The sequence below is a fragment of the Rhinopithecus bieti genome, unplaced genomic scaffold (genome assembly GCF_001698545.2).
Source record: "Rhinopithecus bieti isolate Rb0 unplaced genomic scaffold, ASM169854v2 scaffold_10548, whole genome shotgun sequence".
Taxonomy (NCBI): Eukaryota; Metazoa; Chordata; class Mammalia; order Primates; family Cercopithecidae; genus Rhinopithecus; species Rhinopithecus bieti.
In genome coordinates, this window is record NW_016806834.1 from 626,560 (window position 1) to 640,353 (window position 13,794).

A 13,794-nucleotide genomic window follows, 5' to 3' on the forward strand; every position below is an offset into this window, starting at 1 on the left:
GGCCAACATAGTGAAACCCCATCTCTACTAAAAATACAAAAATTAGCTGGGCATGGTGGTGCATGCCTGTAATCCCAGCTACTCAGGAGACTGAGGCAGGAGAATCGCTTGAAACAGGGAGTTGAAGGTTGCAGTGAGCTGAGATCACACCACTGCACTCCAGCCTGGTGACAGAGCGAGATTCCGTCTCAAAAAAAAAAAAAAATTACTCCTAACAAAGCTATGCCTGTTCTCACATTGCTATAAAGAAATACCTGAGACTGGACAATTTATAAAGAAAAGAGATTTAATTGGCTCACAGTTCCACAGGCTGTACAGGAAGTATGGCAGTATGTGCTTCCAGAAGGGCCTCAGGAAGCTTCTAATCATGGTAGAAGGCAAAGTGGGGAGAGCATCTTACATGGCAGAAGCAGGATCAAAGGTTGGGGGAGGTGCTACACATTTTTAAACAACCAGATCTCACAAGAACTCACTATCACAAGAAAGGCACCAAGGGGATGGTGCTAAACTATTCATAAGAAACCCTCTCCCATGATCCAATCACCTCCCACCAGGCCCCACCTCCAACACGGGGGATTCCAATTTAACATGATATTTGAGAGAGGACACAGATCCAAAAATATTCCACCCCTGGACACTTCCCAATTTCATGTCCTTCTCATGTTGCAAAATACAATCATGCCTTCCCAACAGTCCCTTGAAGTCTTAACTCCTTCCAGCATTACTCAAAAGTCCAAAGTCTCATCTGAGACAAGGCTAGTCCCTTCGACCTATGAGCCTGTAAAATCAAAAACAGGTTGGTTACTTCCAAGATACAATGAAGGTATAGGCATTGGGTAAATATTCCTGTTTGAAAAGGGAGAAATCAGTCAAAAGAAAGGGGCTACAGGCCCCACACAAGTCTGAAACCCAGCAGGGAAGTTATTAAATCTTAAAACTCCAAAATCATCTCCTTTGACTCCATGTCTCACACTCAGGGCACAGTGATGCAAGAAGTGGGCTCTCAAAGCCTTGAGCAGCTCTGCCCTATGGCTTTGCAGGGTTCAGACCCTACAGTTGCTCTCATGGGCTGGCATTGAGTGACTGGAACTTTTTGAGGTTAAGGATGCAAGCTGTCAGTGGCTCAAACATTTCAGGGTCTGGAAGGTGGTGACCTGCTTCTCATAGCTCCACTAGGCAGTGCCCCAGTGGGGACTGTGTTGCGGGGCTCCAACCCCACATTTCCTCTCTGCACTGCCCTAATAGAGGGTCTCTGTGAGGGCTCCACCCTTACCAGCAGGGTTCTGCCTGGACATCCAGACTTTTCCATACATCCTCTGAAATCTAGGCAGAGGTTCTCAAGCTTCAGCTCTTGCACTCTGTGCACCCACAGGCTTAACACTACATGAAAGCCACCAAGGCCTAGGGTTTGCACCCTCTGAGCAGTACCTTGGCCCCTTTGGAACTGGAATGGCCAGGATATGAGCAGTAGTGTCCTGAGGCTGCGCAGGACAGCAGGACCCTGGGCCTGGCCCACGAAACCATTCCTCTCTCTTAGGGCTCCTGGTGTATGATGGGAGGGACTGCATGGGGAGGTCTCTGAAATGCTTTCAAGGCATTTTCCCCATTGTCTTGGATATTAGCACTTGGTTCCTTTTTACTTATGCAAATTTCTGTAGCCTGCTTGGAATTTCTCCCCTGAAAATGGGCTTTTCTATTCTATCACATGACTGGGCTGAAAATTTTTCTAAAGCTTTTATGCTCTACTTCCCCTTTAAATATAAGTTTCAATTTTACATCATTTCTTTGCTCGTGCATATGAGATAGGTTGTTAGAAACAGCCAGTCCATATCTTGAGTGCTTTGCTGCTTAGAAATTTCTTCCACCAGATACCCTAAATCATCACTCTCAAGTTCAAAGTTCCACAGATCCCTAGGATGGGGCACAATACCACCAGGTTGTTTGCTAACATATAACAAAGGTGACTTTTGCTCCAGTTCCCAATCAGTTCCTCATCTCCTTCTGAGACTTCATCAGCCTAGACTTTTTGTCCATATCACTATCAACATTTTTGTCACAACAATTTAACAAGTCTCTAGGAAGTTCCAAACTTTCCTTCATCTTCCTATCTTCTTCTGAGCCCTCCACACCACACTCTTCCAACCTCTGCCGGTTACCCAATTCCAAAGCTGCTTCCACATCTTCAGGTATCTTTATAGCAAAGCCCTACTCCTCAGAATCAATTTTATGTATTAGTCTCTTCTCACATTGCTATAAAGAAATACCTGAAGGCCAGGTGCGGTGGCTCACGCCTGTAATCCCAGCACTTTGGAAGGCCAAGGTGGGTGAATCACAAGGTCAGGAGTTTGAGACCAGTCTGACCAACATGGTGAAACCCCGACTCTACTAAAAATACAAAAAATTAGCCAGGTGTGGTGGCATACACCTGTAATCCTAGCGACTCAGGAGGCTGAGGCAGGAGAATCACTTGAACTTGGGAGGCAGAGGTTGCAGTGAGCCAAGATTGTGCCACTGCATTCCAGCCTGGGCAACAGAGCAAGACTCCATCTCAAAAAAAAAAAAAAAAAAAAAAAAAAAAAAAAAAAACCCAACAACAACAACAACAAAAAACCTATCTGAGAGCAGGTAATTTATAAAGAAAAATTGGCTCATGGTTTCATAGGCTGTACAGGAAGCATGGCAGCAACTGCTTCTGGGGAGGCCTCAGGAAGCTTCAAATCATAGCAGAAGGCAAAGATGGAATAAATATCTTACATGGCAGTACCAGGACCAAGAGAGACTGGGAAGGTGTTACACACTTTTAAACAACCAGATCTCAAGAGAACTCACCATCATGAGAACAGCACCAAGGGGATGGTGTTAAACCATTCATGAGAAACCACCCCCCGATCCAATCACCTCCCACCAGTCCCACCTCCAACATTGGGAATTACAATTTGACCTGAGATTTGGGTGGGGACACAGATCCAAAATATATTAACTATTGAGTACATGTAATCAAGAATACACTGTGCATCTTACATTTTACTTTTGAAATTGTACTGTAATTATCTATGTATCTATATATCTGTCTTCACTCACTAGACCATGGGTTCCTTGAGGAGTGTGTCTTATTCCCAAAACTTTGCATCTTGAGTATATAATATGCCTTAATATTTGTTGAATGAGTAAATAAGTGAATGAATAAATGAATGAATAATCAATTTGCAAGGTTTCTCTTCAGATACTTTAAAGAAGTAAACATTGAATGGGTACGGTGGTTCACGCCTATAATCCAAGTACTTTGGGAGGCCAAGGCGGGTGGATCACTTGAGATCACAAGTTTGAGACAAACCTGACCAACATGGTGAATCCCCGTCTCTACTAAAAATACAAAAATTAGCTGGGCATGGTGGCACATGCCTGTAATCCTATCTGCTCGGGAGGCTGAGACATGAGAATCACTTGAACTCAGGAGGCAGAGGTTGCAGTGGGCGGAGATATCAAAACGGCACTCCAGCCTGTGGACTCCATCGCAAAAAAAAAGAAAGAAGTAAACATCTAAGGTACTCATTGAAGCAGCACTGCCCAGGGCTAAGGCCCTGGTCTTTGTAACATCTAAAGAACTTTCTATTACAGGAATCTGTGTGTTTGTTACTATTTTCCCACTCCCAGCCTAGCCTTGTTTCCTCTTCTCTCCCTTCTGCTGACACTCCACTCAGGCCTTGAGCCCGCCTTCTCTGAACAGTGTGTCAACTCTGCAGACATGCCCAGGAGAGGGCAGCAGAGGCCAGTCCAGCTAGACTGAGAGTGGCCTGCTTTCCAGACGTTGCCCTTCCTTCCCACCCGGTAGACACAGCAAGGCAACCACACACTGAGGCAGTCCTTACTGCAAGCCTAAGGAGAACTACTGCTCCAATTTTGAAGATGAGGAACCTGACAGGGAGGGTTTGCTGAAGGTCACTAGGTGGCAAAGCAGGCCTGCCTGTAGCCAGCTTATTAGCTTGTGTGTTTGCTCTCGGGATATCAGATCCAATCTGAGCAGCAATTTCAAGACACTCCTAACTTTAGCTTAAAAGTAAAATATATCAGAAGAGATGAAAGCATCAAATTACTGGATGCTCAAACATCTCCCATTACAAGAACCCACCCTTGACCCTGCTTCTCCTTCCAACGACTGCCCTTTCTCCATTTCCTCTCCCAGCCATGCTCCTAGAAAGCTGTCTTCAAGGGCACTGTGAATGTAATTCCATGTCTTCATCTCACAATTGCCACCAAGTTTATCACAATCTGACTTCTGCTTACCCCACTGAAGTTATTCATGTTCACATCACCATGACCCAGTTGCAAACTCAGTGGAAACCTTTTGGCCAAAATTCATCTCCCCATTTCCCCTGCCCCTACCTGCTTCCCCTCTGTATTAGTGAATGAGTCCAGCATTCCTCTTCTTCCCGTGCAAAAAACCTGGAAGTCAATCTAGAATCTACAACTTCTGTAATAACTCTATCCCATTCAAATTACAGGTCCTGCCAATTCCCCTTCCTAAATATGTCTAGAATTCACCTCCTGTTTTCATGCCACTGCATATATCAAGGCCTCATCCTGCAGTTCAGTCTTCCAACACCCCATCAACTTATCTTTCAGCAAATGCATATTGAGCAGCTGCACGAGGTCAGGAGATCGAGACCAGCCTGACCAACTTGGTAAAAATACAAAAATTAGCTGGGTGTGGTGGCGCACACCTGTAATCTCAACTACTCAGGAGGCTGAGGCAGGAAAATTGCTGGAATCCAGGAGGCGGAGGTTACACTGAGACTGCAGGAGAGTGCATACTCCGATTTCAGTTTCTTAAAAGATCATTCTAGGCCAGGTGTGGAGGCTCAGACCTGTAATCTCAACACTTTGAGAGACTGAGGCAAGAGGATCACTTGAGCCTAGGAGTTTGAGACCAGCCTGGGCAACAAGGCAATCTGGGCAACCCATCTCTACAAAAAGACACTACTGTGGGTGCTGGTCACAGAGTGATGAACAGGGCTGACAAGGCCTCACTGGAGCACGCATTCTTGGGGCCACAGATAGTAACAACAAAATAACCAAGACAATATCAGACAGTGATAGGGGATATGAATAAAACAAAACAAAATGATGTGAGAAGAATGACTGGGGTATATATGTGTGTGTGTGTGTGTGTGTGTGTGTGTGTGTGTATGTATATATATATATTTTTTTTTTTTTAGACGGAGTCTCACTCTGTCTCCAGGCTGGAGTACAGTGGTGCCATCTTGGCTCACTGCAACTTCCACCTCCCAGGTTCAAGCAACTCTCCTGCCTCAGCCTCCTGAGGAGCTGGGATTACAGGCGTCTGCCACCACGCCCAGTTGATTTTTGTATTTTTAGTAGAGATGAGGTTTCACCATGTTGGCCAGGATGGTTTCAATCTCATGAACTCGTGATCCACTTGCCTTGGCCTCCCAAAGTCCTGGGATTACAGGCTTGAGCCACTGTGCCTGTACAAAGGGGAGGTATTTTTTAGTTAAATATTGAAAAATATCTGGGGGAGGCTACTTTAGTTGGCTCACTAGGAAAGGACTCTGTGGCAGTGACAAGAAGCTGTCTAGGGCACTGTTGGCTGCTGAAATACTCCATTTTCCAGCCTCCCTTCAAGAGGGGGCACGTCCACAGTTCTGGCCAATGAAAGTCAGCTGTGGTGGAGGGAAAGCTCTCACTTTTCTGGAAAAAAAAAAAAAAAAAAGACAATTGCATTGGCAGAGTCCCTTCCTGGTCCTTCTGGTCCTCCTGGTCCTCCTCTGATCGTGAGAGAAAGAAAGGAAACTCTAGAGAGATGCAGGCCCTGAACCAAGGCCAGCAGCCACCACCCCCAGACTCACTATGGGAGAAAAGCAAGCCCTGTTTGTTTAAGCCACTCATGGTGGAATTCTCTCTTCCTTTCAGCACAGGACATTCCAACTTCCATCACGAGCCATGTGAACATCTGGAGCAGAGAAATCAGGGAGAGTTCAAAGGCACTAAAATGGAAACTACCTTGGCATGTTTGAGGAACAGAAAAAAGATCAGTGTGGCTAGAACATAGTGAAGTGAGAGGGAAAGAGTAGGTAACTCTGAGAGGTGGATGGGGTCTTGCAAAGCTTTGTAGCCCCTGGAGTGCCATCTGGATTTTAAGCTCATGGGAAACCACTAATGGGTTTTAGGCAGGAGAGGGCATACTCTGATTTCAGTTTCTTTTTTTGTTTTTTGTTTTTTGTTTTTTGTTTTTTTTTTTGAGACGGAGTCTCGCTCTGCCCCAGGCTGGAGTGCAGTGGCGCGATCTCGGCTCACTGCAAGCTCCGCCTCCCGGGTTCATGCCATTCTCCTGCCTCAGCCTCCCGAGTAGCTGGGACTACAGGCGCCCGCCGCTACGCCCGGCTAATTTTTTTGTATTTTAGTAGAGATGGGGTTTCACTGTGTTAGCCAGGATGGTCTCCATCTCCTGACCTCGTGATCCGCCCACCTCGGCTTCCCAAAGTGCTGGGATTACAGGCGTGAGCCACCGCGCCCGGCTGATTTCAGTTTCTTAAAAGATCATTCTAGGCCAGGTGTGGAGGCTAACACCTATAATCCCAACATTTTGAGAGACTGAGGCAAGAGGATCACTTGAGCCCAGGAGTTTGAGCCAGTCTGGACAACACGGCAACCTAGGCAACCCATGCCTACAAAAAAAAAATTTTTTTTTTGAGATGGAGTCTTGCTCTGTCACCCAGGCTGGAGTGCAGTGGCATGATCTCAGCTCACTGCAACCTCTGCCTTCTGAGTTTAAGTGATTCTCCTACCTCAGCCTCCCAAGTAGTCGGGATTACAAGTGTGTGCCACCATACCCAGTTAATTTATTTTGTATTTTTAGTAGAGATGAGGTTTCACCATGTTGGCCAGGCTGGTCTCGAACTCTTGACCTCAAGTGATCCACTGTCTTGGCTTCCCAAAGTGTTGGGAATACAGGTGTGAGCCACCGCACCCAGCCTACAAAAAATTTTTTTTAATTAGTGGTGGCATATACCTGTAGTCCTAGTACTAGGGAGGCTGAAGTAAGAGGACTGTTTGAGCCCAAAAGTTTGAAGTTCCAGTGAGCTACACTGTACTCCAACCTGAGTGACAGAACAAGACTGTCTCAAAAATCAATAAAATTAAACTTTAAAACAAGAATTATCCTAGCTGTTACATAGAAGATGGATCAGGGAGTGCAGGTGGGACAGATGCTGATTTGGGTCTCACCCAGCAGTTTTCCTCCCATTCCTGGTCTCTGTTGAGCTTAGGATAGGCCGCGTGACCCTGGTCTGGCCAGTGACGGGGAGGTGGGAGACCTTCGGAGAAAGCTTGTCTTTGCTGATAAAAAGGGACAAAGTCAGCTGGCGCAACTCTCTGCCCTTCTCCCTGCCTGAAATGTAAAGAGGACACCTGAGAGTGCAGGAGGCCTCACAGCCACGAAGGGACAGGCTAAGCTGGTAGAGTGAGGACAGAAAAAACCTGGTCTGGGTACTTGTCAACATCATTGACCCTTTGACTCTTGCCTACTGCTGAACTGTTTAGGTGAGAAAAATGACCCCATTATTTGTTTAAGTCACTATAAATTTCATTTTCTGTTACCTACACCTAAATACATTCCCAGCTGAAATAGTGGACAGAGAGTCAGCAGAGACCAGGGTAAGAAGCAACTGAAAAGGGGCAGGGGAGAGAAAATGACACCTTGGACAATTATTAAAAAAAAAAAAAAAAAGAGTCTCACTGTTGCCCAGGCTGGAGTACAGTGGAGTACAGTGGCGCGACCTCGGCTCACTGCAGCCTTGACCTCCCAGGCTCAGGCGATCTTCCCATCTCAACTTCCTAAGTAGCTGAGAACACAGGTGTGCGCCACTACACCCAGCTAATTTTAGTGGGGTTTTTTGGTAGAGACAGGGTTTCACCATGGTGGCCAGTCTGGTCTCGAACTCCTGACCTCACGTCCGCCTCAGTCTCCCAAAGTGCTGGGATTACAGGTGTGAGCCACCATGCCCAAACAGCTTGGACAATTATGATCGTCTCCCTACAGGTCTTCCCATTTCTAGACTTAGTTTCCCCTAATTTGTCTTCCACGCTATTATACTTTCTCAATACAAATCTCTTTATAAATTCCCCTCGGCTTACAATTATTTGCTAGCTCTCCATTGCCTACAAGATAAAAACCTAACCTCCTTTGCCTAGTACACAGTACCCTTTGATTTGTCCTACCTTCTTATCTGGCTTTTCCTATCACCACACCTACCCTTGTACTTCATGCCTCACCCAGGGGGTGTGCCACTAGCAAACATCTCCCATGCGCCAGGTACTGTCCATTCTTTATCTCTAATCCAAACGACCTGGAGAGGTGGGTATTGTAGGTCTTAAAGATGAGAAACCCAGTGCTCAAGGAAGTGAAGTGATTTGGACAAGGCCAGACATCTAGTAAGTGGTGGAACAGGATGTAAACTCTGGTTTGATTTTGAAACAAAAGAGATTCACTATTCTCATTTGCCAAGAAGTCTGAAGGTAGGTGGGTGATTTCTGGGCTGTTTAAGTGCTCAAAGATGCCATCAGGACCTCAGGGTCTCCCCATCTTCCCTTTCTGCTGTTCTAGAGGTCTGGCTTTCACCCTCACACTGGTTACCTCATGGTCTTGAGATGGCTGCTCAGGCTGAGTGCGGTGACTCACGCCTGTAATCCCAGCACTTTGGGAGGTCAAGGCGGGCGGATCACATGAGGCCAAGAGTTTGAGACCAACCTGACCAACATGGTGAAACCCTGTCTCTACTAAAAATACAAAAATTAGCTGGGCATGGTGGCACATGCCTGTAATCCTACCTGCTCGGGAGGCTGAGGCAGGAGAATCACTTGAACCCGGGAGGCAGAGGTTGTAGTGAGCCAAGATTGCGCCCCTGCACTCTAGCCTGGGCAAGAGAATAACACTCTGTCTCAAAAAAAAAAAAAAAAAAAAAAGATGACTGTATAGCTCGAGACATCACATTCACGTCCAAATCAGAAAGGGGAGGGTTATTCCAACCTAATCTGTTGTCCCCAACTCTGGTTTTTTGTTAAGAAAAGCAAAGGTTTTTGTAGAACCCCCAGCACACTTTTACCTCTAGCCCATGAATAAATGGCTGCCCCAAGCTGCAAGGAAGCCTGGGAAGTCAGGGAATGCCATTGTTATGGCTGGCCCAGACCAAATTCCATCCACTACCTGGGGCTGAACCCGCTACTGCCCTCAGCAAACCTGGAGTTCCGTTAGCAAGGAAGAAAAGGATAAGGATAAGCAGGTGACAAAAAGGACTTGCTACCACCATTCTGCTCAGCAGAGTGGAAGCACCAAGGTGCTCTTGACTACTCTCTTCCCAGATCTGCCTGTCAAACCCTTTTTTTTTTTTTTTTTTTTTTGAGACTGACTGAGTCTCCTGTGTCACCCAGGCTGGAGTGCAGTGGCACGATCTCGGCTCATTGCAACCCGGGTTCAAATGATTCTTCTGCCTCAGCCTCCCGAGTAGCTGGGACTACAAGCGTGTGCTACCTCGCCTGGCTAGTTTTTGTATTTTTAGTAGAGACGGGGTGTCACCATATTGGCCAGGCTGGTCTCAAATTCCTGACCTTGTGATCTGCCTGCTTCGGCCTCCCAAAGTGCTGGGATTACAGGTGTGAGCCACCGTGCCTGGCTGGCAAACCCTTTCTAATCCATCACATGCCAGTTCTCATGGGATTGCCCTCACTCTCCCAGGCAAACCTGGTGCTTTTTCTTCTACCTCCCCTTATATTATGTGCCTACTTCCATCAGAGGTATATAATTGCCAATATAGCAATTGATGTAATGCGACTGCTCATTCAATTATGCAGACAAGCATGTTCTCTGCAAATGCTTGCTGAGTGCCTGCTATTTGCCAAAGACTGCTAGGAGTCAGGAATTCAGTAGTGAACAAGTTAGATTTTCAGGTTTGGTCCCTGCCCTTATGGAGCTTTCAGTCTAATAGGTGAGATATTTAGACAGGTAAAGTTATGGGAGAAGAGAAGCCCACTCCTCAGACTATAAACAACTCTGTGGCGGGACTATCTTTATGTCTTGCCCCCAGGACATAGCACAGCATCTCACACAAAGTAGATGCCCTATGAACATGTGCTAAATTCATTCTTTACTCAGGCAGGCATTGAAATGTCCCTCAAGTGTAAATATTTTAAAAGGATTTCTTATTTCTGCCAGGAAACTCCCCCAAGAATGAACCACTATACTCTCCCAGCATTAAATCATGTGCTACAGCATCTTGGAAAATGCTTTGCTCTCTCCCCACATTGTTCCAGGTCTCTTTCCCCAGGAAAAGTTCTCGCATTGTCTAATGTAACACTTCACATCAGAGGTCCTTAGTACATGTGTGTTTTTTGCTAAAGTGTTCGTTTGGATTTTCTAAAGAAGGATATCTTATTGTCAGTGCCATAGCTCCTGAAGTGTGACTCTGAAGGCACTAAAAATAACTCCTCAAGGTCCTATTCCATAGCTTATTATGTATAGTTTTAATAGTTCTTTAAACACGCTGTTTTGTTGCCCTTTCTACTACTGCAGGTGATGGCAGCTAGGAACAAGGCCGACAGAGACAAGGCAAATAAAAATAATACAACCCCTGCTTTGGTCTGGGCTTCTGTTGCTATGGTGATGTTGACAAGTAACGCACAGGTGAGAGGTTCTTTCTACAGTGGAGCCAGCGGATCGTGCAGGCCAGAGGGGTAGGACATAACCACGAAAGACCCCCAAGCTCCTAGGCCTGAAAAGGACTTCCTGAGGCCATCTGGTCCACTCCCACACCTCTTACCTGAAATCAAGTGGATGGGCAGCAAGTTCCCCAAAGTCCTCGAGAACAAAGCCCACAACTCCCAAATCCCTTGTTGGGCACATATTTCACAATATCCAGGACCCTGAATGGGTTTTCTGTGGCTAATCTCACATTATCCTGATGTCCTTCCAGCCCAATTCCTCTTACAATTGCTTCTATGGAAATCAAAGTTAATCATCACCTTACACTCTGTACAGTAACCCAGGAAGTAAGACAAACAAGAAAACAAAACCACAGCTGAAGCATCGACTCGCTTGTTTCTGTGCCCCCGTGATCAGCTGTGTTCTTCTCAGGGGGTGGGCATGACAGCCCACGGACCCAGCAAGAGGCCCCTGGCCGCCCTGAAAGCGGAAACAGGCCTGCTGCCTCACATGTCAAAGTGGGGCAGAGCAGCCCTCCCATGAAGGATGGTTTCCTCCTCTTGAGTGAAATAAAGCAGAGAGAGCAGGAAGGTCTGTGTTTAATGAATATCTTTGAAAGCTTTTGCGACAGTAGACAGAGCCCAAGGCAGCTTGGAAACCCACACTGATGGCAGGAGGGCTCTCATGCCTCCAGATGACCCTGCAAAACAAAAATGGTTCCACTAGATTAGGAGTGTGACCTTTTCCCACCTCATTTTTTTTTTTTTAATCCCACTTTCAGTATCATTTCAGGAATAATTCTGCCTGAAAAACTTGTGGTGGCCTCAATGGCACAGCCTGGCTTGAAGATGAGGCAGGAATGGGAAAGTGCCCAATCCAAGATGCAAGGAGGGAAACTGCTCCCACCCCTTCCAGAAGCAATGGAAACATCTCTCCTCTCACCACCAAGGTCACACGGGAAAGACCACCAGCAGGAACATCATCTTGATGCTAATGGTCCCCTCCCCATCTCCCTGTTGCCATCTTTACCCCTGAACTGTACTGCCAATTCCACTCTCTTAATCCATTCCACTACATTAAGAAGCTTCCTGATACTGACATGACAGATCAACCCTGGGCCTCTCTTCACAGTCCCTAATTCCCCAAAACAGTGTAGGAAAAACTAAACATTTGCATTAAACTTCTCTTTTAAATTCTCCACTTGATTTCTTTCACATACACCCTGGACCAACAAACCAGAGCTTATTTTCACAAGAGTAAAGAAGCCTCTGTCTGTAAGTGAGGTTAACACTCACCCTGAGGCTGGATTCTGTCTGGTCTCTCCCAACAGCCGAGCATCATGATTTTGCTAATTAAGCCACTTTCTTGTCTTTAATTAGCTGCATGTGAATCTTGCTGGGAAGTCTTGGATCCGTGAAGTAGTCTGGGATAAAAATCAAAAAGAAGACATCATCTATACCCAAAGGGAAAAGACTTACCCACGGAAGGAAACAGCTTACTCCACCAAAAAGTTAGGATGGCTTGGTACTAGCAGGACTGCTACTAGTGGCCCTGCTTTACAATGTAATATGGTAAAATGAGCGGTCACTGCCCCCACCCAAGCAGTTCTGAGTCTGCCAGCTCCAACATTCCCAGGAAGGGCGCCCAGAGGCTGGCTGCCGCCCCTCCACGCTGTGCCTGCCCCCACCCCCCACCTACCCTGTGCTGCACCGTTTGCTCCTCCGCCTGCTGACGCACAGAGAGCCATCAGAGGGCTCAGGGATTCTCTGGGTTTTCTGCTCCAGGCCCATCTTGGGGCCCAAATAAATGCCAAGTATTATTCTTGTCTCAGCTCGGCTTGCCAGCTCCCGTCTCTGAGCGATCACGCCTTCTCTGAGAATACCCTCTCAGAGGAGAGCCAAGCTCTCACAGGATGACGCCAGATGAGGGTTTTTATACACCCAGCACACTGTGAATCAGAGGCAGCATCTGCTGCGCTAGCAAAGGCGTATTGAGATTCCATTAGCAATGGTTTGAGGTCTGGGAAGTACCCAATTCTCAGGACTAACAGGACCCAAGAAATTGTCGGACCCATCCTTTCCCTCTAAATACCATTGACCTTAAGGCATCTCGGGCAGCCAGTCCATTAGAATCACCTGGGGAGTCTTTAAAGCTCTGTATGCTGGGCCCCACCCCAGACTAATTAAATAAAACTCTGGGCGTGGGGCCTGAGCATCAGTAGTTCTAAAAGCTCCCCAGGTGATTCTGATGCACAGCTAGGGTTGAGAGCCCTGTTTTAAGATTCCCAAGGGAAAAGCTGCCGCTATGTTCCTTTGGGAATCTCAAAATTCTTAACGATCCTCACCACGAGGAAGTTCTGCCTCATTTCTGGTCTGTCCTCATTTTGAGGAAATGATGATGGAGGAAAGAAAAGCTGAGAAAAAGTTCCCATGGGGGACATCGGGTGAAGGAGTACCCCAGACTCTGCAGGGAGAATCCTGGGCTCATTCAAGTCTAAACTCATAAACATGCTCCCCGTGCTGGCTTTGTCAGATACCCAAAACCGATGCTGCCTTACTCACCTGCAGCAAATTCTAGGATGTTGTCTGGTCTTTTCAAAAATATTTCTCTGGAAAACATGAAGGGATAGGATGGGAGGTAAAGCAGACTTTAAGGCAGGCTGTGGCTACGCTTCAGGTCCTGTGCTTTCACAGATTAACCTGAGACACGACCATCTTGGGAGTCAATAAACCCTCAGACTCCTGACAAAGACTCTTTCATTCGTGATTTTCCTTCAACTCCATATCTAAGGCAAGGAGCAAAGCATCCTAAATGTCAATACACTAGGATATTGCTTACATCACAAAAGAGCTGTGCTGCAGTCAAGTGGGGCTTGTCATTCCATCAACAACCTTTTTTATGTGTGCATTTATTTATTTATTTGAGACAGGGTCTTGCTCTGTCACCCAGCCTGGAATACAGTGACACAATCACCCTCCCTGGCTCAAGAGATCCTCCCATGTCCAGCCTCTCAACTAGTTGGGACTACAGACATGTGCCACTGCGCTGGCTATTTTTTTTTTTTTTTTTTTTTTTTTTTT

General features: G+C 46.5%; 2 protein-coding genes across 4 annotated transcripts in view; one reads left to right on the forward strand and one right to left on the reverse strand.

Moving 5' to 3' along the window:
• Positions 1–11,875, forward strand: part of MRPL9 (mitochondrial ribosomal protein L9) — a 40,552-nt gene extending 28,677 nt beyond the window's left edge. Inside the window, exons 7-8 of one of the 3 annotated variants that reach the window (XM_017877650.1) lie at positions 10,586–10,696; positions 11,496–11,875. In XM_017877650.1, coding sequence (XP_017733139.1) covers positions 10,586–10,696; positions 11,496–11,522 — 138 coding nt within the window. In that variant the 3' untranslated portion in view covers positions 11,523–11,875. Of the gene's footprint in view, positions 1–10,585; positions 11,209–11,495 lie in introns of those variants that run through there. The other 2 variants (XM_017877652.1, XM_017877649.1) reach the window with 2 other exon arrangements.
• RIIAD1 (regulatory subunit of type II PKA R-subunit domain containing 1) overlaps positions 11,296–13,794 on the reverse strand; it is an 8,259-nt gene continuing 5,760 nt past the window's right edge. The window contains exons 3-5 of the mRNA XM_017877655.1: positions 13,276–13,322; positions 12,010–12,137; positions 11,296–11,414 (exon numbers count right to left, since the gene is read on the reverse strand). Of these exons, the coding sequence (XP_017733144.1) occupies positions 12,067–12,137; positions 13,276–13,322 (118 nt within the window). The 3' untranslated portion in view covers positions 11,296–11,414; positions 12,010–12,066. The remainder of the gene's footprint in view (positions 11,415–12,009; positions 12,138–13,275; positions 13,323–13,794) is intronic.